The following is a 26262-nucleotide window of genomic DNA, read 5'->3' on the forward strand; positions in this document are numbered from 1 at the left end:
GACCATTTCATTAAACCAAATGAGGGGAAAAAAAAAAAAAAAAAACCACATTGGATTTGTGCACGGGTGATTCAACACGCCAAGTCAGCTCATGCTTCATCTTGGCTTTAATAGGCCGATAATGTGGAACTGCCCCTATTCCCACACTCTGATGATCAAGTCCTTAATGTCGTTTTTCAGTTTTGCACACAATGGTGGTGATCTTAAAGAAGCTCACTATCAATACCATTTCATAGATGTATTTAAATATCTGTTAAGATCTTCAGTTTTGTTTTTTTGCATGATGGAGAATAAAGGTGTAAATAATGTTTCAAAAAAATAAAAAAAACTGTTAAAGTGAGAAAATTAACCACAAACAAGGTGAGAAACTGGGTAGTCACTTTAAACTTAAAGAACTTGTGCAGCTGGCAGAACACAGAGCCCAAAAAAACAAAAGTTCACACAACATGAGGCAACAGGTCAAACTACGCTTCTTAGCCTCACAAATGAACCAGCTGTTGGTTTAGATTCACAGAAGCAGCTCGGTGCCACGTGGTAGTGGTTAAATTAAGCATGGTGTTTAAAATGGAGAAAAAAAAAGTGTCTAAAAACAAAGTGTGGTTCGAAGTCATGAGGCCACTCCTTGGTTTCAGTCTGCTTCTTCCTCAGACTCCTCCTCTTCTGCCGTCTCCAGCCAAGTGAGCCACTGGTTTACCTGAAAGGAGGACAGATATTTTTCTCATAAAGAACAGACAAGCTTGTTAGAATGTCCAGCTTTGCTACGGCTTTTACCCACAGATACAAATTCTTCCAAGAAACACAAAGATATGGTGGTGATTAGTGCCATAATAAAATAAAACATTGATTAAAATTTAAATACAGCATTTAATATACCATTACATGGGTTTCAATTAAAATATATATTATATATTATATTTATTTTAATTTTTTATTTGATGGTTAATTTTTTAGAAAGCAGCCAAGCAGAGAAAGACAACTTCCAAATTTTTTTTTTTTTACTGACAAGTCATTATCACCGGAAAAGGCAGAAATAACTTCAAAAATGTGTTGAAATTATTTAAAGCTCATTGAATGAGCATCTCAAGCTTTTGTATCCCTAGTTTGGTCCAAAATAAAAATGAAATTAGCTCATGAGTTTCCTGAGGTCTAGCATGGTGGGAGCCTCCATAGACTTAAGTAGAATTAATCTAAGCCCCGCCCACCGACTACCAGCAGCTAACATTTTCTCATTTACTAGAAAACAAACTACAGATATAGAGGGTTGAGATGTTCGGTGCTGCAAATAAAAAAAACATGGTTTGGAAAATTTACAACTTTTCCAGTGAATGCATTATATTTAGAGCAAAAAACAGCAATTTTTTTTTTTTTAAACCACACACACGTATACGTACACACACGCATGTATATACATATCTTGAATCAGAAAAGTATTTTTACACTTTTTTTTCGAGCTGGAAATGTTTTAAACAACTTTTTGGCCCCAATTTAGCTCCATACAGGAACCTGGTTAGTTTTAATACCAACAGAGACATACCTGGAATAAAGCTTTTCCTTTTCCAGGGAATTCTTGGGTAATATCTTCTTTCCATGCAAGGAAGGCCTCTTCTTCAATAATCTCCATGTCGTAGAAGTTGACAAAGTAGCGCAGCAGCATCCCTTGTACAGACAAACATATACACAAAAACACGTCATTTATGCAGGAATCTAAGCTCATTTCACAGACCTTACTCTATGCGTGTGTCATTTAACTTAACGGTTAGGAGAAGCCGTACCTTTAGGGAACCCACAGGCGTTGCATTGCACCTGCAGTGCATAGAGGGCGCTGACCTGCAGCTCCGTGTGGTCGTGCAGGAACTTCTGCATGACGGGTTTGAAGGCCAGCAGCAGCTGCTTCTCTTGTTCCAGCTGTTCTTTGGAGGGGGCTGACAGCTGATCATCGCTCTCCGTCATGCAGAGCTCCTGGAAGATGTACTGGAGGAAACTGGAAAAAAATTCCCTACATTTAGTCCACATCATCAAAGCAAGATATTAATCATGTTCAGCAGGCACAGCAAGCAACAAAAGGCCCACTTTGCTCAGTAAAAACAAAAAAACCTTGTCATGAGGATGTTGACAAAGCCTTTGTCAGTGTGAAGCTTAGGGGAAATGTTGTCTTTAATCCACTTGTAGATGGATTGAGGAGATGGGTCTGCCTTTATCTGCTTCAGCAGCTCCTTCTCCAGCTTCAGCAGAGGGAACAGGAAGCTCAGCCCCTTGCCCTCCAGAATCTCCAGCATGCGGTCCTTATTCTGATCAATTTCTGTCAAAAGGAAGCAGAAACAAAGGCGGTCACTGAGGGGCAGTTTTAAGTCTGCCTCCATCTTTAGCACATCTGCACAGTTCCAAAGTATGGAGAGAATTTTCCTCCATTATTGTTGCAAAGAAAACTACGTAAATGGAAATTGGTGGAAGGGGAAAAAGAAATAAAAATACATTAGTGAAAAAAAAATACTCTTTTCTTTTTAGTGGCACTAGTGGCTCATTTTATGGACAGTAGGTTTACAGGAAAGAGGAAGACACATGCAGGAAGGGACCACAGGCTGGATTCGAACCCGTCTCGCCGCTTCGAGGACCAAGGCCTCGATACATGGGTCGAGTACGCTAACCACTGCACCCAATCACAAATTTTTTAAAAGAAATTTCTACTTCTCAGATTGAATTTTACAAATCGCTTAATTTTTTTTGTTCAGATCATATTCTCTTCACCTGCAGTAAAATACAAACATTCGCTCATGACCAGTGCTGCGCTACGTTTATTGAATGCAAACATAGTCGTTTCGGTTTTTTAGATCAGACGCGACTGGCGTGGTGTTTTGATGTTTATTAGCAGGTTGACCTGGGTCTGATGTTTTGACTGAATGTTGATCGGAGCCAAGCCATTTGAAGGAGCTTTTAACCTGGGCCGCTTGCCGTGTCATTTGACACTGGTTAGAGAGCTGTTCCCACTGCCACTAAAAGCCGACTGTTCCTGTGTTTAAACCGTTGTTTTTCTCCCAGTCTACTTTCATCGGCAGACCTTCAATCTCTGATGGAACCAACCACCATTTCTATCAGACAACTATCTGGCTTCTCGGCCAGTAAAGGGTTAGCATCTGAACACGTCTAACCTTTGAAAACTGGTCAATATCAGTGGCTGACTCCTGGAAATTTAACAGAAACACAGTCTGCAATCTATACCGCGTGGCGAGGGAAGGGGCTCTCTACCTGGAAGCATCTTCTGCATGTTGACCTTGCTCTGCTGAAAGAGTTCTGTGAGCCACTCGCGGTCCTTCAGCTTGGCTGTCTGCTGCAGGCAGAGCAGGAAAAGCGGGAAGTGGGTGCCATTCTCCAAGGGGTGGGCCAGCTCCGCCACGCTCACCAGTTCTGCGATGATCGCCCGAGCAGCAAACAGGGCCAGGTAGGACTTCACCAGGGGCACGTCCAGCTCGATCTTTGGGCACTGGTCAAGGACGTTGAGGAAAGCCTAAAGAATGATTGAAAAACAAAGAGCACAATAAATCCACTTGGCTCATTTTAAAGATGCGCAGCTGGTTTAGTGCTTTATCTTCTTTGAAAAAAATAAAAAAGCTTTATTGCTAAAAGCAGTGATTCCTAAGAAAGCTTTTACCATATCCATGCTAACAAATCATTTATTTTTGTTTTAAACCATCCTTTTGAACAGTTTACTTGGTTTGATCAGTGACTTTCTGTACCTGCATGAAGTTTTCTCCAGAAATGAGCCCCTCGGTGCGCAGAGTGTGAATCAGAGTGCTGGCGTGCTCCTTATCCTCATCAGGCCGGTCCAGCGAACACACGATGATCTTGCTGAGCATCTCTGGCAGGAAGTGCTTTGGCGCCTTCATTTCTCGCATGCCGTTCACGGCCTCAGGCAGATTCTTGGTGTTTAGATAGTCAGTCATGATCGACTCCTGAGGACAAGGAACCAAAATGAGCTGCAGTTTGATCTCAAACCTCTATGCTCATACTTCAGTCGTGCTTCAAAACTGATGGGACAGGGAAGGTCGTTCAGTTTTATTTAGGTGTTGTTAGAAACAGGGCAGTGTAGTCCAGCAAATAGTCCTTCCTCCTGGCAGAGAGAGCTAATCTGTTATTCTACACTGGATGAGATAGAGATCAGCTGCTGATGTTCAGACCAGCTAACCAGCGTAGGCTTTCCTTCAGTCCTGTTTTCAGAGAACTTGAGGTTGATGTGTCCCTTCCATTCAGAAAGAGTAGAATGTCCCTCCATAGCTTCCGTATTAAGTCTCAAATGTATAAATAGTGCACCATTAGATTGGGGTAAATCGAAATCTGTCGCTTTAAAATGAAAAACTGTTTTCTCAAAACTTGCGATCACAGTGAGGGTTTTAAAAACTTGTATGTAAAGTTTCTGATTTCCAAAAAGGTTTGAGTTTCTTACTGTTGTTTTTAGAAGTTCCTCTTTGGCAGGAGGCGGCTTCTTGTTGGTCTTCTGGGGTTTCTCCTGGATAGGCGGAGGGTTGGTCTTCAGGCCAAGCTGTGGAGGCTGAGGGAGAGCAGGTACATTTTTTAACCCTAAATGATGTCCGTCTTCATTCAAGAAAATTATTTTCTGTAAAAACAAAATTATCCTTTAAAGTTGGAGATTCATTTTAATTCCAACCTGTCCTAATGGAGGGGTTTGGGTGCGGGGGGGCTGAGCACTGGGAGGCATCATGTTTGGGATCTGAGGCTGAAGCTTGGGCACCTGGTTCTTGTTGAGGAGGAATGACTGAGCAGGTCTGAGGCTGATCTGGTGACCAAGCAGCACAGAGAGAGGATAGAAAGGAATCAACTTTGTTCTTAAAATTTTAGAAAATCTAAGTCTGAGCAGTTTTGATAAATGATGCCCTCATATCTCATAATCGCAGTCAGTGGACCTGCTACTAGAGTGAAAAATAAAGAGGAGGAAGGGCAGGAAAGGGAGAAGTGGTGTAGACAGAGCAAAGAGCAGAAGACAGACTAATAGCAGGGTTTGTTCCTCAGAATAACGCGTCTTTTCATAATCACTGGGCATCAAAGTGAAGAACTGTAGCAATTAGTGCTACAGGGACTCTGCAAAGTAAAAAAAACTCTTGGATCTTTAGCGACGTTCTGTTAAAAGGTTGAAAACTGTTGTTACCTCCAGTGGATTACTTCTGACACCCAGATTAGAATAAACTGGGGATGAAGCTAACAGCTAATCCCAATCCGAAGAAGACAGAAATGCAAACATGCTTCTTACAACAAAATGATTCTTCAGACTGAAGCGGTTCTGCTTTGACACAGTCGGACATGCAGTTAGCTTCATCCACTGGGCTCAACTGATGACTAAATCCATAAACTGATTTAACCTTTTAACAGAATCGCACTTCAGATCTAAATGTCCCTTTAAGTTTGGACTCTTTGGAAATGGCTCTTCAGACAGCCGGTTCTACAGACCTCATCTGCGTTGAGCTGGCCTTTCTTGCTGAAACGTGGAGGCATGTCCTTGGACTGGGCCTGCTGCTGGCTAATGTGGTTCTGGCTCTGGTTGAGGAAATGTTGGTTCTGAACCTGTCAGACATTACAGAGAGTTTAATGAGTCCCATTTATTGCAGTGTGCTTTTTAAAAAACATTCACTTAAAAAACAGACCTGGTTGGATTTGACGAAAGACTTGGGCCCCATGTCGAACTGTGACTGCTGGGGAGGCGCGATGTGACCGCTGTGGCCGTTGAAGAGTGGGTTGGTGCGATGGCGTCCCATGGTGGGCGAGTACCTATCCTGAATAACTCCCGGTCCCGTTCCAATCCCACTGCCTTAGAAACAGAAGCAGAGAAGAAACTGCCTTGAATTAATTAAATACAAATCTAAAATATTAGATTACATCAAGTCTTGTGATAAAGACTCAGCTTTTAGTTAATAACGTTTAAGATAAAAAACGAACAGGAAACCACACCTGGCATCTGTCCAAACATGTCAGCCAATCCGCCAAGGGTCTCCCTGTCCAGCTTCACTCTGTTGGGCATGAAAGGGCTTTCCAGGAAGAAGTCCATCCTCATCCCCTGAGACATGGGTGCTGGGATGAAAACACCCAAATCCTGAAGGAAAACAAGAAGCCGAGTCATTAAAATGTCAAACTGATTACAAATCGATAAAGTTAAAGAAACTCGTTCTGTGACAGACCTTCACTGCGTCTTGACGGATCTGGTTTATCGTCTTTGGTCCGTTGTCGATGAAGGCCTTGCGGGGGACCCAGTTGTTTTCACGCAGCTCCACTGTGTCTTGCAGCAGGAAGCGGATCCTAGCAGGCAACTCCTTGTTGTTCATTAAGGATCGCATACGGCCAAAATACTGATCCATTAAAGACTGTTTAAAGCACAGGGAGAAGGGAGTCAAGTTTCGGACGCAGCGACGATTGTAGCGAGCGTAAGTCAAACTGCTTCTTACCTTTGCTTTCTCATGGTCGAGTCTCGGCCCCACTGTTCTCATTATCTGACAGAGGCATTCGAGATCCTCTCCCATATCCTTGAGCTGGACTCTCTTCTTCTTTTCCAGAAGCTTCGGAAATCATGAGAAAACAAGTCAAAATGAGCCTGATTGTTTTTACCAGAGTCCCTTTGTTTAAAAGAAGGAAAAATATTCTTACTGTTTTGATGCACTTATGAAGGATAGATTCATGGATGAGGTCAAGTTTGCCAAGTTCCCCGATGAATTTAATGTTGCCAAGCATCTTGATCTTGGCAATGGCACGCTGCTCCTCCTCCTCAGAAGTAAGAGGGTTGTCATGTTTGTCATAGACTGAAAGAAAAAGGCAAAACAATTGTAACATACAAGGTTGAAAGGCTGACTGGTGTAGCTTAGGCAAACCCTAATGGGACATTTCCATGGTGGACATAGTTTATAAACTTAGTTTCATTTACATTTGAAACTAACTGTTGCATTGACCCATTTAATCTGTAAAAAAAGTTTTAATGTAGATTGTGACTGAAGCAATGTTTTCATTAAGATTTTTTTCCCCACATCTGCAGTATTCACATTTTTCACACCTCTGCATTAGGAGCAGCCTTTGATTAATTAATTTATACTTACTTTCAACATTTCTGGTGCGATTTTCAAATTCATCTTGAAGCTTGGAAATCAGAAGTCTTCTAAAGGTCTGAAAGGAGCAAATATAATCATTTAGTAATTTAGCACAGCCATAGAAAACTTTATTTCCAAACTCAGGGTGCAAGATTGAATAAAAATTAATTAGAAATCTCAATTATTCAAAGGTTATTAATAGTTTTAAAACAGAGTTGCAGATATCCACAAGTGAGATTTTAAAAGGGAAGAGGAAAGATGCAGAGAAGAGCCATTTTATTTTTCTCCTAGTTATCTATTCATCTTAGAATTAGATAAATTTGAAAAACCTTTTTTGCATATTTGAAATGAAAAAAAAAAAAAAAAAAAAAAATCTGATGCTCACAGCTTAAATTTAAAAGTTTTAAACTTTTCAGAAAACAGGTGAATGCATAATTCAAGAAAAATTTGAAATAAGAAAAATCTAAGAAAAAAAAAATCTTATTTGATTAACATTTTTCCAACATTTCTGGATTACATTTTTTTTTCTTCACAATTTATAACAAAAACAGTTTATTTGCCAACAACAATTATGGAATAACAGTTATTCCATAACGGAGCCTTAATAAAAAAAAAAAAAAGTCTGGATTATTCTTCCAGGAAACGATATACATTACATAAGCATTCAAACTAATTCAGTCAGTTTCTTCATTCATCCATTAATCACAATTTATCATTTCAGCCCTAATGGTAGCTAGAAAAGGATAAAGACTGGTACCAAAGACAGATGCCTTTCCCCTCTACCGTTGGGGGACCCCCCAAAAATATTCATCCTTTAAAATAATTAACTTTTCCATGTTTTATTCACAGAGAAGCTTAATTAATGCTCTCAGATTTCCAACAGTTACTCACTGTGCTCTGCTTTTGGGATGTTTGGATCTCAGATGAAGGGCCATCAAAGTTTGGTGCGTCCTCTGCCAAGCGCAGACATAGCTGAGCATAGAGCGAGCTATACTTCGGCTCTTCTAGGGCTTTGTCTACAATCTGAAACAAACCAGAAGAATATGCGGATGAGTTACTAAGAGCAGCCTGCCAACTGTGGATGAATACATCTTCATTTCGCTCAACAGAACAAAAATACTCAGCTTACCAGCAAGATGATTCCTTTAAGGACGAGTTTTGAATCTACGCCCACATTCAGCAGCTCAAGGCATAGCTTGTCAAACTTCTCAGGCGTGAGTTTGTTGAGTATGCTAGAAAAACAAACATACAAAATAAAGTCAGGAAGGTCAGGAAACCAGGGCAAGAGATAAACAGCTGTTTCGGGCTGCATACTTTAACATTAGTCTCAGACAAGGCCACACTCTGCAGCCTGTGGTAAAACTTACATTCCTGACAAGAAACATCATCTCTTCAGCTCAGAAAATTCTACATAATACAGAAAAGGACTAAAGGGCTTTTTCCAAAGCACATGCCACCCTAATGACTGCCGTCTTATCTTTTGATTGAATGTAAACAGAATAAGAGTCCTAGAAAGGCTTCTCCTCCCACATGGTTTGAAATGGCCCCCAGAAACAAACCTGGAATTTGACTCTACCAACTTTAGATCACATTAAGCGTTGTTACCTTCAATATTTGCACGCACATCCAATTTGCTTATAACCCCCACTGGTATTTCAGTCAAAATCAGATCCCATAAACTGTAGAGAAAACGTCCTTACCCCCTCACTTTCCTGAAGATTGCATCATGTCGCTCTTTCTCGTTACTGGAGTTGGCATCTCGTCTAGTGCTTCGTGAAGGAACCCATCTCTGAACGCTTTGCCCTGGGGTTTTCCCCAGGAACTCGCTGGAGAAAAACATGCACACAGAATATTAAGAAAACACGATTTCTGCAGAGCTGAACACAGGCTCTTCAAATACTCATCTTTAAAATGCATAGTCTCTACAGCTGCCATCGTAGAACCATCTTCACTTTTACCCATCCTTATGTAAACTCTGTTGCCTCTGAGTCAGAGCTACCCAGTTGGCGTTTATGTGTAACATAAATTATATAACTAGACATCTGAGAACACAAATCAAAGTTTTTGAGGGATCTAATGTTATGCTCTTCACTGCACCTAGCAAAAAGAGTTAATGGAGCCACATCAGCTGTAACTAATCAGGAAATAAAACCATAAAGAACCAAAATAAGCCCACCTGTTGCCGACAGTCTTGGGATAGTGCTGAGGTGCACCCCTACCACCTCCTCCCCCCGAAGAAGCACTGCAGAGGCAAACATCAGGAGAAAAGCACATCAAAATGGAGTCATTTGACAAACTCAAAATAAAAACAGTCAACAAAAAGTTATAAATATAAAAAATCCAATTTAAACCAATATAACCACAGTAATGCTCTGATATCTGTAACATCACCATCTTAACTATTCTCTCAATATTAGGTAGAAATGTAGTTCAGTTTACCCACTATCAGTAAACTGAAGGGAATATTGCTTTGATGAAGTGCAAATAAACTAATTCAATGCATTTATGAGCCAATAAAAGATCAGAATCAAACAGTTGACAGACTGCTCCAGCATTGAGAACTTCTAGCTGCAGAAAAACTAAAGGTCTATTCCTTCTGCCTGTGTATCCATCTTCATTACCAACTACAGTTGTATAAATGACCACATTTACAATGAGGCTTTATCCTTTTTATTCTTTATGAACAGGTAATACAAAAATCTTTCCAATCCTTAGGCTTCCATAGCTTCTTCGCATTACTTTATAACCATGTGTTCATGTCAAACAAACTAGCTCTGTGTGATTCTTCTGTTATATTTTCATTGTTTATTGTGTTACATGATCATCTCACAGACATGGGTCACAACTCAAATCCATTAACCCTTTAAATTATGGAGGACTAAAGTCAAAACCATAAATAACTTTATTTATTACAAAACAAGATATTAATCAGGGTATTTGGTGGGAAAATAATCTGAGATTGGGTTTTAAAACCATACAGGTGCTGGTCATAAAATTAGAATATCATGAAAAAGTAGATTGATTTCAGTAATTCCATTTAAAAAGTGAAACTTGTATATTATATTCATACATTACATACAAACTCATATATTTCAGATGTTTATTTTGTTTAATTTTGATGATTACAAATGACAACAAATGAAAATCTCAAATTCATCATATCAGAAAATTAGAATATTGTGAAAAGGTTCAAAATTGATGGCCCCTGGTGCCACACTCTAATCAGCTAATTAACTCAAACCACCTGCAAAAGCCTTTAAATGGTCTTTCAGTCTAGTTCTATAGGCTACACAATCATGGGGAAGACTGCTGACTTGACAGTTGTCCAAAAGACGACCATCGACACCTTGCACAAGGAGGGCAAGACACAAAAGGTCATCGCTAAAGAGGCTGGCTGTTCACAGAGCTCAGTGTCCAAGCACATTAATAGAGAGGCGAAGGGAAGGAAAAGATGTGGTCGAAAAAAGTGTACAAGCAAGAGAGATAACCGCACCCTGGAGAGGATTGTGAAACAAAACCCATTCAAAAATGTGGGGGAGATTCACAAAGAGTGGACTGCAGCTGGAGTGAGTGCTTCAAGAACCACCACACACAGACGTATGAAAGACATGGGTTTCTGCTGTCGCATTCCTTGTGTCAAGCCACTCTTGAACCACAGACAGCGTCAGAAGCGTCTTGCCTGGGCTAAAGAGAAACAGGACTGGACTGCTGGTGAGTGGTCCAAAGTCATGTTCTCTGATGAAAGTAAATTTTGCATTTCCTTTGGAAATCAAGGTCCCAGAGTCTGGAGGAAAAGAAGAGAGGCACTTCATCCACGTTGCTTGAAGTCCAGTGTAAAGTTTCCACAGTCAGTGATGGTTTGGGGTGCCATGTCATCTGCTGGTGTTGGTCCATTGTGTTTTCTGAGGTCCAGGGTCAACGCAGCCACATACCAGGAAGTTTTAGAGCACTTCATGCTTCCTGCAGCTGACCAACTTTTATGGAGATGCAGATTTCATTTTCCAACAGGACTTGGCACCTGCACACAGTGCCAAAGCTACCAGTACCTGGTTGAAGGACCATGGTATCCCTGTTCTTAATTGGCCAGCAAACTCTCCTGACCTTAAACCATAGAAAATCTATGGGGTATTGTGAAGAAGAAGATGCAATACACCAGACCCAACAATTCAGAAGAGCTAAAAGCCACTATTAGAGCAACCTGGGCTATCATAACACCTGAGCAGTGCCACAGACTGATCGACTCCATGCCACGCCGCATTGCTGCAGTAATACAGGCCAAAGGAGGCCCAACTAAATACTGAGTGCTGTACATGCTCATACTTTTCATGTTCATACTTTTCAGTTGGCCAACATTTCTATAAATCCTTTGTTTTTATTGGTCTTCAGTAATATTCTAATTTTCTGATATGATGAATTTGAGATTTTCATTTGTTGTCATTTGTAATCATCAAAATTAAACAAAATAAACATCTGAAATATATGAGTTTGTATGTAATGTATGAATATAATATACAAGTTTCACTTTTTAAATGGAATTACTGAAATCAATCTACTTTTTCATGATATTCTAATTTTATGACCAGCACCTGTAATTGCCCAACCCCAATTGATAACATTTTTTTTTTAAATATATATTTAGTCAAAGCCATTAGAGAATGGCCCATAATTAACAAGTCAAAAAAATTTTAAGCATTACAGCTTAATCTTATGGAGATTTTACTTAATAAAATGAATGACATGAATTTTGGAGATTTTTTTTTACCTTTACAGATTTACAGGTGCTGGTCATAAAATTAGAATATCATGAAAAAGTAGATTGATTTCAGTAATTCCATTTAAAAAGTGAAACTTGTATATTATATTCATACATTACATACAAACTCATATATTTCAGATGTTTATTTTGTTTAATTTTGATGATTACAAATGACAACAAATGAAAATCTCAAATTCATCATATCAGAAAATTAGAATATTACTGAAGACCAATAAAAACAAAGGATTTATAGAAATGTTGGCCAACTGAAAAGTATGAACATGAAAAGTATGAGCATGTACAGCACTCAGTATTTAGTTGGGCCTCCTTTGGCCTGTATTACTGCAGCAATGCGGCGTGGCATGGAGTCGATCAGTCTGTGGCACTGCTCAGGTGTTATGATAGCCCAGGTTGCTCTAATAGTGGCTTTTAGCTCTTCTGAATTGTTGGGTCTGGTGTATTGCATCTTCTTCTTCACAATACCCCATAGATTTTCTATGGGGTTAAGGTCAGGAGAGTTTGCTGGCCAATTAAGAACAGGGATACCATGGTCCTTCAACCAGGTACTGGTAGCTTTGGCACTGTGTGCAGGTGCCAAGTCCTGTTGGAAAATGAAATCTGCATCTCCAAAAAGTTGGTCAGCTGCAGGAAGCATGAAGTGCTCTAAAACTTCCTGGTATGTGGCTGCGTTGACCCTGGACCTCAGAAAACACAATGGACCAACACCAGCAGATGACATGGCACCCCAAACCATCACTGACTGTGGAAACTTTACACTGGACTTCAAGCAACGTGGATGAAGTGCCTCTCTTCTTTTCCTCCAGACTCTGGGACCTTGATTTCCAAAGGAAATGCAAAATTTACTTTCATCAGAGAACATGACTTTGGACCACTCACCAGCAGTCCAGTCCTGTTTCTCTTTAGCCCAGGCAAGACGCTTCTGACGCTGTCTGTGGTTCAAGAGTGGCTTGACACAAGGAATGCGACAGCAGAAACCCATGTCTTTCATACGTCTGTGTGTGGTGGTTCTTGAAGCACTCACTCCAGCTGCAGTCCACTCTTTGTGAATCTCCCCCACATTTTTGAATGGGTTTTGTTTCACAATCCTCTCCAGGGTGCGGTTATCTCTCTTGCTTGTACACTTTTTTCGACCACATCTTTTCCTTCCCTTCGCCTCTCTATTAATGTGCTTGGACACTGAGCTCTGTGAACAGCCAGCCTCTTTAGCGATGACCTTTTGTGTCTTGCCCTCCTTGTGCAAGGTGTCGATGGTCGTCTTTTGGACAACTGTCAAGTCAGCAGTCTTCCCCATGATTGTGTAGCCTATAGAACTAGACTGAAAGACCATTTAAAGGCTTTTGCAGGTGGTTTGAGTTAATTAGCTGATTAGAGTGTGGCACCAGGGGCCATCAATTTTGAACCTTTTCACAATATTCTAATTTTCTGATATGATGAATTTGAGATTTTCATTTGTTGTCATTTGTAATCATCAAAATTAAACAAAATAAACATCTGAAATATATGAGTTTGTATGTAATGTATGAATATAATATACAAGTTTCACTTTTTAAATGGAATTACTGAAATCAATCTACTTTTTCATGATATTCTAATTTTATGACCAGCACCTGTATTATAGAAGCTGGGAGACCATAATGCTGATAGTGTCTATTTTTTACATTTTTAAATGCAAGATCTCATTCCCCAGACTGTGTTGATAAAACTGCACCTGGGGGAGGAAGGGAAATGAAAACCGACACACAGAGATGGACTATTAACATCTTCACATATCTTTCCAGGTGTGCAATAGATCCATCTGACTGTTACATTTTAGCTTAACAAGAATCAAGAAAAAAAAATCTGCATGTGTTGGTCAGAAAACTTCCCAAAAATAAAATCATAGAAGGCATCTAGTAGTCCAAATGAGGAGAGAGACCACAGAGGGAGCTTCACATCAAAACAAACAGCAGCCATGCCATTTATTTACAAAGCAGAGATTTTCTAGAGTGATCAAATTGAAGCAATTATTTGTCTAATTGCCATAAAAGATTCCTCAATTTATTTGACATTTATTAATGGAAGGATAAAGACGGACTTCAGCAGCTACTGGTCAGCTCTTGTAAATGTTAAGATGTTAAGAATACTGTTTATAACCTTTCCCCCCACCCCTCAACCATATTTTCTTCTTCTAAACATCAGGCCTGAATCCCTCCAAGGGATCAGTGTATACACCCAACCCAACCCATTATAGAGCTGGCCATGAAATAGATTAGTTGTTTTACCATTAGTGAGGTCTGTGAGTTATTACCTGAAACGAGAAGCACCCCCTTCTGCAATCACACTCTCCACTTTGGCGGCTTGACAATGAAGAATACTCAAAAGAATAAGAATAATAGTAGGGGATGGGGAAAACGGGACTGGGGGAAGAGAAGGAAGACAAGAATAATGCAATTAGTGTGGTCATGAGTGAAAATTTGATTACAGAAGAAAAAAAAATCTAATGAGAGCCATAAAAGCAAATGATTGAGAAAAGTGATTTTCAATGATAAAATACTGTCCTCAAATAATAACGTGACTCCATGTCCTTATTACAGAAAACAGAATTAGGGATGTGAATTGGTCCTGTCGACAACAAAGAAGCTGCGTCAGCTAACTGGCTAATGCTACCAGTAACATAAATAATTAGCTAGCTCGCTATGCTACTGAATTCATGAATTAGCTCCGTCACGACATTAGCATGACGGCTATTGTGCGTTAATGGTACTAACGGTTACATTAACGGGGTATGTAAAAACGCCCATTGATATAAACCGCCCGGCTGTTGTGGTCTAATTATAAGGAATCGTTATCATAGATGCAGAATAGGAGCAACAGAGTCAACATTGACGTTCGGCTCTAGTGCAGAGGCTCTGGGCTGGGCAGGAGGACTTTCCACACATTTATATTGTATATTGGGATTTTTTTTGTCAACAGAACACAATTAGAGAATAGAAACGCGGCCAGGAAAAATCATGAAACGCATATTCCCAAATCAATGTCACGGATATTCTGAAATCACAGAAGCGCGTGAACACAAATGATTAAACGTAAATAAAACTCTTTGCAACTAGGCTACGACGCCATTTCCACTGAAATATAAAATAGCCGAAGCTAGGCTAGGCTAGCAGCCGGTTCCAAAGCTAATATGCGCTAGTTAGCTTAACGGGAGCTGATGCTATGCTCTTGCCAGCTAGCAGAAGCCATTTTGGATAAGCCGGTGCGGTTTTGTAAAGGGACATAAATCTGCCTTACCTTCACTAAAGGAACTTCAGTTTTGTTTTGTTGTTTGCGTTCCAAAGAAGAAATTATGATTACAACAAGAAACTCGAGCTTTGAAGCAGAATGTCAGGAAAGCGTAAAGAAATCGACAAATATCCCTGCAAACATTCACTTCGAACCAGCACCTCTGACTGGATTGTTTGCGTTAGCTAGCTGGAAACAAGCTCGCAGCTTTATTGGAGGGCAGAGGGACCTCAACTCCTATTGGTCAATTATTTTGTTGCCATGTAGATATTGACCAGTCACATTACAGATATGTATTTGGAGGGCGTTACCGTTACCTCATTTTTTCACACAAAGACAGTTGGTAGATTTAATTGATTGATGAAAAATATGAGCACCAAACGAATAAATATCCTTCCACGAATTATTTATGAAAAACACGTAGAGAAAGGTTATATTTATAAAACACCAGGCCACCATGCCCATCATTACAAGGCGTTTGTCCCTACTCAACAATATTTTTGGCAATATTAGTTATTTGTAATAAATCAACAATCATATTGAGTTTTTAATTAAAGTTTGCTGTGAATTTGTCATGAAAATAAAATGTGTTTTCAATCTGAACAACATATCAATCCAAAAGTTTTACTACTCAGAGTAAACAACCTGATTTTTATATGAATCAGAATGATCAGTAGGTTCTTTCGTTATCAAAATGTGTTTGTTCTTTTTAATTTCTGATTACATCATTATGCTAAACTAATTGGCAGAATATTTTAGCCATTTGAGTTTGAATTTACTGATGTGTTCAGTATTTGAATTCAGTTCATTTAAAAAAATTAAATGCAGTTTATTTAAAAAGTCTCAAAAATTGTCACTTAGCAAAGTCAATTCAATCAAATTATCCAAACAGATTGGTAAAATTATTGTCCAAGCAGAAAATATGAGATTTTTAAATTTCAGACTTCTACAAAAACGCATAATTCCTTATTTATTTGCTATATCTGCTGGTCAGTATAGATAGCACAGAAATTTAATTACAATCACATTTTTAGACAGTCAGGAAGACTGAGAAATGTATAAAATGGGAAAAAGTACTCATATATTCAATGTTTTTCATGGAGTTTAGAATAAGGTGCTTTGAAGGTCTCAGGTTGGAAATGCTGAACCAGATCAAACAAAAAACTTTTGAAAAATGTCCTTTGGAAAGGACTAGACAAAATAACATGTGTTTTGCCATATTCCATTTCTCCACATGTCATTAAAACATGGAAAACCCACAATCTTGGGTAGGAAAGGATCATTCGGACAGCCTGGAGCTTTCAATGAAATGGAGATGTACATGGTTGGCCTGGTCAAATTGGGACTACAGCCTTCCAAATATAGAACTACAAAAAATGCAGGTTACACAAATTCTAAGAAAAGTTTGCATAGGAAGGTTACAGGCTGCTTTTTCTACCTCCTTCCTTACTGTTAGTATTTGGATAGCATTTATCAGGGCAACAGTTGACAAACTTCCACTTTGGCTTAAGAAACCTTACCCGATGTATTCAGGTTGGGCCAGTGTTTTAAACCAGGACTTTCCCAAAGTGTGGGATGCACCTTTCTTAGGGGGCACAAATGTACTTTAGGGGGTGCAAAGTAAAAAAAAACAAAAAACAAAAAAAACTAACAATGGGGATTTAGGCATCTTTAATGATCCAATCTTTTGGTGTGGATGGAGTTGAAGATGCCTTTATTGTCAGGCTCGGAACAATAGGTCCCAGTATTCGAGACAGAAAGAGATTTCTCTAAACGTTAAACAGAAACCTCTACTGGAGGAGAACACAGGTTAATGACCACGTCTATCCGGTGGGGGATGTTAATGAACGTGAGGGTCACTAACCTGGTCTTAAAGTTTAGTCTGTCTCCTTTGACTTAGAAAAATTTAATTTTAATTCTGTAACAAAATTTTATTTTGTACAGCTTTCATGACATTTCCAACTCTTAAAGTGCAGCAGTTATCAAATGTAAACAGTGTGGGAGAAAAAACATGGTGCAAAAAAAAGCAATGATATGGAAGTTCAGAGCATTAAATATATATATATATATATACCAACCTCATCCTCTGAACGAAGGGAGGCAGGATAATCCAAAGGGAGAAGCCAAAGCCGTTGTTGAAGACATGCTCAGTAGTCAGAGCCAGGAGATCAGAGGTTCGAAGAGGTGCCGAAGGGAAATCCAGAGGGCAGAGCAGAGTGTTCTTCCTAAGGAAGCTTAGGTCCTTCAAAGTTTGCAGCAAGTTGTTACATATCTATACGTCCGTTGTCTGTAAGTCTGTTGTAAAGAATGTTATCTCTTCTACCATCATCTGCTGGGGTAAGTAAGTAAGTAAGAGGCTTCTCCAGATCTGGTGCCAAACAGACCACTATAGAAGATCCTTCCGGCCTACAGCTATCAACACCTACTGTACAACACTTAGTAGAAGAGAGGTGGATTTGTTATTTCCGTAATTAATTTCCCTTTAGGATTAATACAGTTTTTTAAAACTGAATTGATTTTGGGGCTGCTCAGTGGAGCAGTGGCTAGCATCTTGTAAAACAACTTTAAGAGCCGCATGGAGAAATATCATCTAGCCTTCATATTTCTGAGTTGGTCCTTCTCAGCCATCTACAACTAAATAATAGGAACCTGTTTGTTTATATGGCGGTACACTCAAACTTATCAACACTCATTTCCTTGCCCTGCTTTTTCCCAAAAGGCGACACAACCACAAAATGTACAGTGCAAAGTACACTCTATTTTGGGACGTGAAATGCTTGAATTGTAGCTGATATCTCATCTGCTAAGCTGTGCTTGTTCTCTGGATCATGCCTTTAAAGCAGCTGCTACTGGTGCTTGCCTTAAACTTTTCTCTCATTCCCAGTGTAGACCTGGACCAGTGCTTCTGTATCCATTTTTATGTAAGTGCTCTGTCTGTTCCAACTCAGAGTTGGTTGTGGCAGAATCTTATTAACCCTGAGTATCCTTCTGGCTCAGATCATGCAAAAACACTACCAGCAAATGTTTTTGGCTTTGCAGTTTCTTTAAAGACGAATACCTTATGCAATTCTTTGAAAATTTATTCAACTAACTGCTGGGTTTGGTTGGTAGCAATGTAGTTTTTGTCTCATTTTGCTGGGCTAACTTTTCATAGGTTAACAACTAAAGACATCAAACTTTGTGACGCTTTGGCTCGGCATAGACCTGAGCTGTGGCTGGATTATTACATTTCACTTCTTAAAAGAATGACAAGGCAAAATGGTCACTATATAAGACAGTTATGTCAGGATGCATAAGCGTCTGACTTTTGAAGGGAATAGATCTTATTTAAAAAATCCTCTGTTCCTCGTAGTGGAAAATATGAACTTGACCTCTAGCATTGTTACAATGTCATGCTCTTGAGTACAAGACATTTCCAAGAGTCTTGTGTGAATTTTTGGGGGGGGGGTTAGCACTTTTTTTTGAAAGTTTAGGCGCTGTGGCTTAGTTGGTCAAAGTGCCTGTCTAGTAAACAGGAGATCCTGGGTTCAAATCCCAGCAGTACCTTTTAACAAAGCATCCACACTTCTCTGGTCATGATGTTCAGTCTTCTTGTAAAACAACTTTAAATGAAAGAGCATTTCCCTATTACATGATAAAACATAACTTAGAGCTTTAAATCCCAGGGCTACCAGTGGGAAATTAGCTATCTGGTGTATTTCCCTATTAAGTTTGTAATATCAGAGTGAAGCTTTAACGAAATATATATATGATTAAATTAAACTAATTTCACAATATACAGCTGATCATTCCACCTAGGTCTCACCGAATGAAAAATAAAAAAGAAATAAGCTGGTATTGGAGAATTGGCTCTGAAGCTTTTTTTGTTTGTTTCTTACACCCAGTAGGAACCAATGAGCTCCCTTGTCTTTTAATTGCTATGATCTGTTTTGTGTGGCTTTGATGTCTAGAGTAATAACCTGACGGCTGAGTGACATTAAGTTCAACAATGACTATGGCAGACTAAAACTGTCCCTTCAGATAAGTTATTCCTTGTTATTTCTGGCAAATTTTAAATTCTAAGACAAAAAACAATTTTATTTTATTTTAGATTTATTTGATCCCCTTTAAATATTATTTTATTATAACCAAATTGTTATGCTAATTTTTTTTTCAAAGCTGGCAAATAAATGATTATCAATCCATAATTTGTTACTCTGTCTTTATTTTTCAGTTTATTATGCTGATATGGCTTTGCTACTTTATCATGATCAAGTTTTTACATTTAACCAAGCTGTGGCTTCATGTCACCTTCGTCATTAAAATACGTTTTAAAATAATCTTTCAATCATGCTTTGCGTTGTATTTTGCAGACAAAAATCTATTCTCCTCATCTTCACACATATTTCAACATCTGAAGTTGTTTAGGAATATTCTTGTGAAAAGAAAGAAAGAAAGAAAGAAAGAAAGAAAGAAAGAAAGAAAGAAAGAAAGAAAGAAAGAAAGAAAGAAGTGTAAACATAATTTCATTTTAATTTGACCCCTTAAACCCCTTTACATGGCTAACAGTGCAAAAACTGATATAAAAAGAACTGCACATTTTGCACAGATTAAGTTTTGAGGTGGGCTTTCTCGCTTAAAAACATATCAAAACTATTTTTTCCATTTCTTTAAAGTAAATAAAGCCAACCTGCTCTTGAGCTTGTAGCTACAGAACCGAGCAGATAAAAGATCAGAGCATCCAGAGTGTTGAAGAGTCAATGCATAATGTGGGTTTTTTCAAGCCTTACAGGTGCTGGTCATAAAATTAGAATATCATGAAAAAGTAGATTGATTTCAGTAATTCCATTTAAAAAGTGAAACTTGTATATTATATTCATACATTACATACAAACTCATATATTTCAGATGTTTATTTTGTTTAATTTTGATGATTACAAATGACAACAAATGAAAATCTCAAATTCATCATATCAGAAAATTAGAATATTGTGAAAAGGTTCAAAATTGATGGCCCCTGGTGCCACACTCTAATCAGCTAATTAACTCAAACCACCTGCAAAAGCCTTTAAATGGTCTTTCAGTCTAGTTCTATAGGCTACACAATCATGGGGAAGACTGCTGACTTGACAGTTGTCCAAAAGACGACCATCGACACCTTGCACAAGGAGGGCAAGACACAAAAGGTCATCGCTAAAGAGGCTGGCTGTTCACAGAGCTCAGTGTCCAAGCACATTAATAGAGAGGCGAAGGGAAGGAAAAGATGTGGTCGAAAAAAGTGTACAAGCAAGAGAGATAACCGCACCCTGGAGAGGATTGTGAAACAAAACCCCTTCAAAAATGTGGGGGAGATTCACAAAGAGTGGACTGCAGCTGGAGTGAGTGCTTCAAGAACCACCACACACAGACGTATGAAAGACATGGGTTTCTGCTGTCGCATTCCTTGTGTCAAGCCACTCTTGAACCACAGACAGCGTCAGAAGCGTCTTGCCTGGGCTAAAGAGAAACAGGACTGGACTGCTGGTGAGTGGTCCAAAGTCATGTTCTCTGATGAAAGTAAATTTTGCATTTCCTTTGGAAATCAAGGTCCCAGAGTCTGGAGGAAAAGAAGAGAGGCACTTCATCCACGTTGCTTGAAGTCCAGTATAAAGTTTCCACAGTCAGTGATGGTTTGGGGTGCCATGTCATCTGCTGGTGTTGGTCCATTGTGTTTTCTGAGGTCCAGGGTCAACGCAGCCACATACCAGGAAGTTTTAGAGCACTTCATGCTTCCTGCAGCTGACCAACTTTTTGGAGATGCAGATTTCATTTTCCAACAGGACTTGGCACCTGCACACAGTGCCAAAGCTACCAGTACCTGGTTGAAGGACCATGGTATCCCTGTTCTTAATTGGCCAGCAAACTCTCCTGACCTTAACCCCATAGAAAATCTATGGGGTATTGTGAAGAAGAAGATGCAATACACCAGACCCAACAATTCAGAAGAGCTAAAAGCCACTATTAGAGCAACCTGGGCTATCATAACACCTGAGCAGTGCCACAGACTGATCGACTCCATGCCACGCCGCATTGCTGCAGTAATACAGGCCAAAGGAGGCCCAACTAAATACTGAGTGCTGTACATGCTCATACTTTTCATGTTCATACTTTTCAGTATGAAAACATCAGATTTCTATAAATCCTTTGTTTTTATTGGTCTTCAGTAATATTCTAATTTTCTGATATGATGAATTTGAGATTTTCATTTGTTGTCATTTGTAATCATCAAAATTAAACAAAATAAACATCTGAAATATATGAGTTTGTATGTAATGTATGAATATAATATACAAGTTTCACTTTTTAAATGGAATTACTGAAATCAATCTACTTTTTCATGATATTCTAATTTTATGACCAGCACCTGTATGTGTGGTTTAATGTGGTTTAATTGTTTGCAGTACAGAAAGTCAACGGTAGGGGGAGACATGCTCACACTCTTTGTCAGTGAGACAGATGTCTGCCAGGCTGTAGCCTGGTTTTCATGGTCTGACACACCCAGAGCTCTGCTCACATAATGACAGACCTGCTGGCCAGCAGCTTTAAAGAAGCCAAACAGCAGTGGCCCATGGTTCTGTCTGTGGTTTCTGATTTCATGTTTCTGTACAGACAAAAAAGGATCACAGGCTCTCCATGTTCTCTGATTATATAGTGAGATGTTGGAACATTTTGGTAACCTTAAGACCTTTGTAGTTTTTGTTTCTCTTTTTTTTAAGGTTAAAGTCACTCTCTGATATGAGCATGAATAACTACACAATTCTATGTAATATGGTAAATTATATTCCTTTGCAGAGTCAAAGATATTCTCCCCATCCTTTGCTTTTTCATGAAACTAGAACATAGTTTATGCAAAGATAACCTTTAATTTTGTTAAAAAAAAGTCTGTGAGCATATACAATAATTTACACATATTTCTAAAGTAAAACTTCACAAAGATTCCAACAGTTCAAAAACGAGTTATAAAAGCTTTTGTAAATGTTTCAAGGAAGAACACTGCATGTAGACAAAGGTCCTGTGCAATATTTAACCTTTAATGGTTCTTTTAGGCAACTGGTTGGTCTTTCTCTATAAAACCCATCAGCCCAGTTTACAGTATTTATCTACCGTTGTTGTTCATCAATACATGTCTTTAAATGTGCACGTTAACATCCTGCCATGTCTTTAGTCCTCTTACCAATGTACACGAGGACCTCCTTTAAACTCTAATCAGCTTCCCTGTCCATAAGGAAAGAAAAGTATTTTACACAGCATGTTGCCACCACCATGCTTCTCCATAACGGGAGGTGCAGTCTTAGTTTTTAACCACAATCATAATGTTTCAGTGTTGGTCAAATCTGACCAGAGCACCTTCTCTAACATGGCCTGAGACAAATATTTTACAAAAAAACTAAAATGTCTTTTGTCTGTTTAATGGTATCCAGCATTTCTTCATCAAGTTTTCCAAAGTTCACAAATAGAAGTACCACTACTTCACTTTGGTACTCCTCTGGTCAATGCTTTCTGGGGACAGCCTGTCAAAGTTAGCCATGACTTTTATTTAGCTTTGCTAAACACCTTCCATTTTAGAAAACTAAAATGAATGGACATAGAATAGAATGGACATTACTTTATCGGGAGCTTTGCAAGCTGTTTAACAACCATTCTGCTTTAAACTTTCCATCTTTACCCCTTAGCCTGCCGTGGTCTTATGTATAATGTTTTATCACTAGTGTTATTTAAAACCTCTATGGCCTTCACACATTGACCTTGTTTGCAGACACTGGATTATCTTCCTCTCCTACTGACAATGCAGTAAGCAAAAGCTTTTTTTTTTTTTTTTTTTGCAGTTTATGTTTAAATCACACTGATATAAGATGACACAATAGAGAAGAAGAGAGAGAAGCATTAAGATACATATGATGCTGTTAGAACTGCTGGAAACCAAAGCAATGTGCTCAAGGGCTCTAATTTAGCTATTCTATTAGCTTGGCCCTTCTGGTTTAAGGGTGAGGCTGTGCTCATCACTTAAGTGTTTATTACCTAATGTCTAAATGTCCATCCTGTTTAGCTTCCAGGGCAGGATGATTGCCTGACTGTTTTACCTTTAAACATGATCCTGCAATCAGTTCTCATAAATATGTAATACTCAGATAAAGGCTCTGTTGTTTGCCATTATCACAATCAAGTACAGATGACTGCCAGTAAAATCTGGCATCAGTTTAGCCTTCTGTGACCTTTCTAATTCAGAATTTTTTATCTGAAGAGGTTAATAGTCTGAAAAGGAATTTAATTATTTCATTTGATTAAGTAAGTTAAACAACTCAGGTTGATGTTCCATGAAAAAACCTGCAGGACCTCTGGATCAAAACAGCTCATATGCTCTCCAAACCTGGAGCTGTTAAAACACCACACACTGTTTTTAGAAGGATTTTATTTTTCATTATGTTCATTCCCCAGCACAGGTCCATGACAATGTGAGGCTGTATGTGGATCAGAAACAGCATGAGCATAATGTTTCCTCTAACTTTCAAGTGTTGCAGCAATTTTGCATATAATGGGTCTTTTATGATCATGAATGAGTTGCAAACCTGAAAGGTTGGTTTTATTATTGAAAGGTAAAAAAGCTCCACGTTGCTTGTTCTTTTACTCTACGGACTCTGCCTCCAGTTCTTGGATGGTGTTGCCTAAATGAAAAAGCAATCACCAGAACTTTCAAGAAGTTCAAAGGAAGAAGAAAGAGCATTGGTGTGAGTGATTGTGTTCCAGGGGTTCCTCCATCCATGCAAACATTTTACTGCCTTCTGCGCTTGTATCACATCTATGAAATTCATATGAAGATTTTCACCCATAAGGATGAAAAGTAATCAATAATATATAGAGAAAAACACATAAATCTTTAGTAATTTTGTACAAATGTAGACCAGCCATGCATTGTAAGATACGACTACCAATCCTAACTGGTAAGTTTCACTTACTGGTTTAATTGCTCCAAGAACTGCCTGATGACATCATAGCACTACAAAAAGCACCTCTAGTGCTCACTCTCTTCAAATTATATAAATGATATCTATAATTTCTCTGCATGTAAACCAAACTAGATCCAATCTAGAACATTCCCTCAGGGTCCCTGACTGTTTTGTATATGAGTAAATGTCTTTGACATAACTAGAAACGTTTCAGTATAAATTAGATGGGGGCAGGGTAAATCACTTTCCTGCGACCTACATTTTTGTGACTGTATGCTCACAAATAGATTAATGTAAACATCAAGATTTTAAGATTCAGCTTTGGTTTGAGACGCCATCTAATCAGATACTGTGTATGAGGGAATAAAACTTGCAAGCAATTGTTAATTTACAATTTACAGTGTCCAATATCTGCTAATGCTCCCTCTATTGTTTGCTTGAATTTCTCTTTCCTAATGGCCTTCAACCAGGAATGATGAAGATTCTAGTACCATTCTGGTTGGAAATCTTAACTTTCTTCCTGATAGAAATCAAATTGGTTATTAAGTTATCGCATATTGAGTTTGCAGTTAAACGTTAGTTGTAAATGTAATAATGATCATAGTAAGACAATGATGCTGGAACATTATAGTCAGTTATAGATATTAATGTTCCTAGATTTATAGAAACATTTGTGGACAGTTGATGTAAGTAGGGCAATCTTTTGGATTGTATTTTTAAATAAAAAAAAAAGCATAAAACACATATCTTTGGCTATTTAATCATTTATCTTTCTTGCCACTCTAGAGAGACTGCTCTGTCCTAATTACATAATCTGCACACACTGCTGGTATTGTCCTTAATTATAGGAAACATTAGGTCATAATTAACCAAAATGCTTTTTCTAGTATTAACCGAAGAGGAGGTATAACAATATTATATCGTTATTCATTATTTCAGTAAAGCATTATGCAGCTAAATAGTAGATAAGAGAACAGGAAGGCTGATTTTTTTTTTATATATAATGATGGTGAGCTCAGAAAAGCAAAATGACAAACTCACTTGTCATACAGACATCTCTATGTACTTGACAGGTTTATCTTGTGTCCTTTTAAGCCAAATTCGGTTTATGCAGTCTCTTTTTTTTCTCCATTTTTTTTTTTGGTCACATGACTTATATTGTAGATTAACATAGAGCTGCTTTTTTATTATCCGATCGTTTATGACTAAAACATCCTTTGATGATAAAATAGACACCTCAGTAGTTCGGTGCTGATGCATCTATAAGTCTATTTTTCTGCAGTCACTTCTGGTTGGAAGTCTGCATCCTGTTCAGCGGAAGTGACGTCGAGCTCGTTCATGTTAAATGGCTCCGACCTGGCAAACAGTCATAGTGTTATATTCAAAGGGGATTTTGTGGATACTCAGAAGTGACCAGCATCCAGCTCAACTCATACAACAATGGCAACAATAGATAAGTTGAAAAAGTAAAAAAAACACACAAAAAAAACGTAAGTACAAGTCATAGCTACAAGAAAAAGAAGAGTCTTGTAGTTCTGTTATCTGGCCACAGGTGGGAGTATCATTAGAAAACTCTGTAGTGCCTCTTTAACAACCTCCAAAATAATATTTGCAACATTACAAACTTTTAAGATGAACAAAAAGAAACAGAAATAAGAAGTTACGGTTGATTCTCTGTTCAAATGCTTCATGCTGTAAATAGTATCAACCATAGGGCAAAGATACAGTAGATTTGACAATGACATTGTTTTTTTTTGTTTTTTTGTGTTTTTCTCACAGTGTCCTCCTACCATCAGTTTTTCTGCCAAGCCCAAACAGAGCTCTTTTGGCTTTGTTAAAAACTTTAATTACCGTTCAAGATATTTTCTTTCCCTACTCAGGGATTGCTTTCTTTGAAAAACAGAACAGATATTTATAATGTCATGTTAGCAGATGCAGAGCTGGATGCTTTGTGCCACAAAGAATAAACAAAACAGAGTTTATCTTTTTCTTCATAAGAAGAGAAGTTTCTGTGAAAAATCTGAATTTGAATGAAAATATAATACAATGTTGGATGTTTGTTTAGTCTACTCCTACTCACCCTAATCCTTCACGATTGCTCTGCTATCCTCTCTTTAAACCTCCTGTGAAGTATGCAGACCATACCATGGCGTTGGGTCTCATCACAGATACTATCAGGACT

The 26262-nt window shown here is 38.5% G+C and overlaps 1 protein-coding gene and 2 non-coding genes across 3 annotated transcripts; 1 reads left to right on the forward strand and 2 right to left on the reverse strand.

The window, feature by feature from the left end:
- Positions 1-55: 55 nt before the first annotated feature.
- Positions 56-14416, reverse strand: LOC119784741 (eukaryotic translation initiation factor 4 gamma 2-like). The gene is made up of 21 exons (XM_038286946.1): positions 14407-14416; positions 14144-14252; positions 9256-9321; positions 8780-8905; positions 8209-8311; positions 7971-8102; positions 7089-7155; positions 6646-6797; positions 6447-6557; positions 6183-6365; positions 5956-6097; positions 5652-5815; positions 5458-5571; positions 4661-4789; positions 4439-4543; positions 3732-3947; positions 3244-3502; positions 2095-2299; positions 1773-1981; positions 1535-1656; positions 56-694 (listed from the first exon to the last, which is right to left on the reverse strand). The coding sequence occupies exons 1-21, from the start codon at positions 14414-14416 to the stop codon at positions 629-631; spliced, it is 2790 nt and encodes a 929-aa protein (XP_038142874.1). The 3' UTR covers positions 56-628.
- LOC119784749 lies at positions 4883-5053 on the reverse strand. The gene has a single exon (XR_005280974.1). It is a non-coding gene; the product is annotated as a small nucleolar RNA SNORD97 (small nucleolar RNA).
- A 4173-nt stretch (positions 14417-18589) lies between the features above and the next one.
- On the forward strand, positions 18590-18663 carry trnat-agu. Its single transcript has one exon. It is a non-coding gene; the product is annotated as a tRNA-Thr (tRNA).
- Positions 18664-26262: the final 7599 nt, after the last annotated feature.

The sequence above is a fragment of the Cyprinodon tularosa genome, unplaced genomic scaffold, assembly GCF_016077235.1.
Source record: "Cyprinodon tularosa strain WSP-4 unplaced genomic scaffold, ASM1607723v1 ctg232, whole genome shotgun sequence".
In the NCBI taxonomy this organism is placed as follows: Eukaryota; Metazoa; Chordata; class Actinopteri; order Cyprinodontiformes; family Cyprinodontidae; genus Cyprinodon; species Cyprinodon tularosa.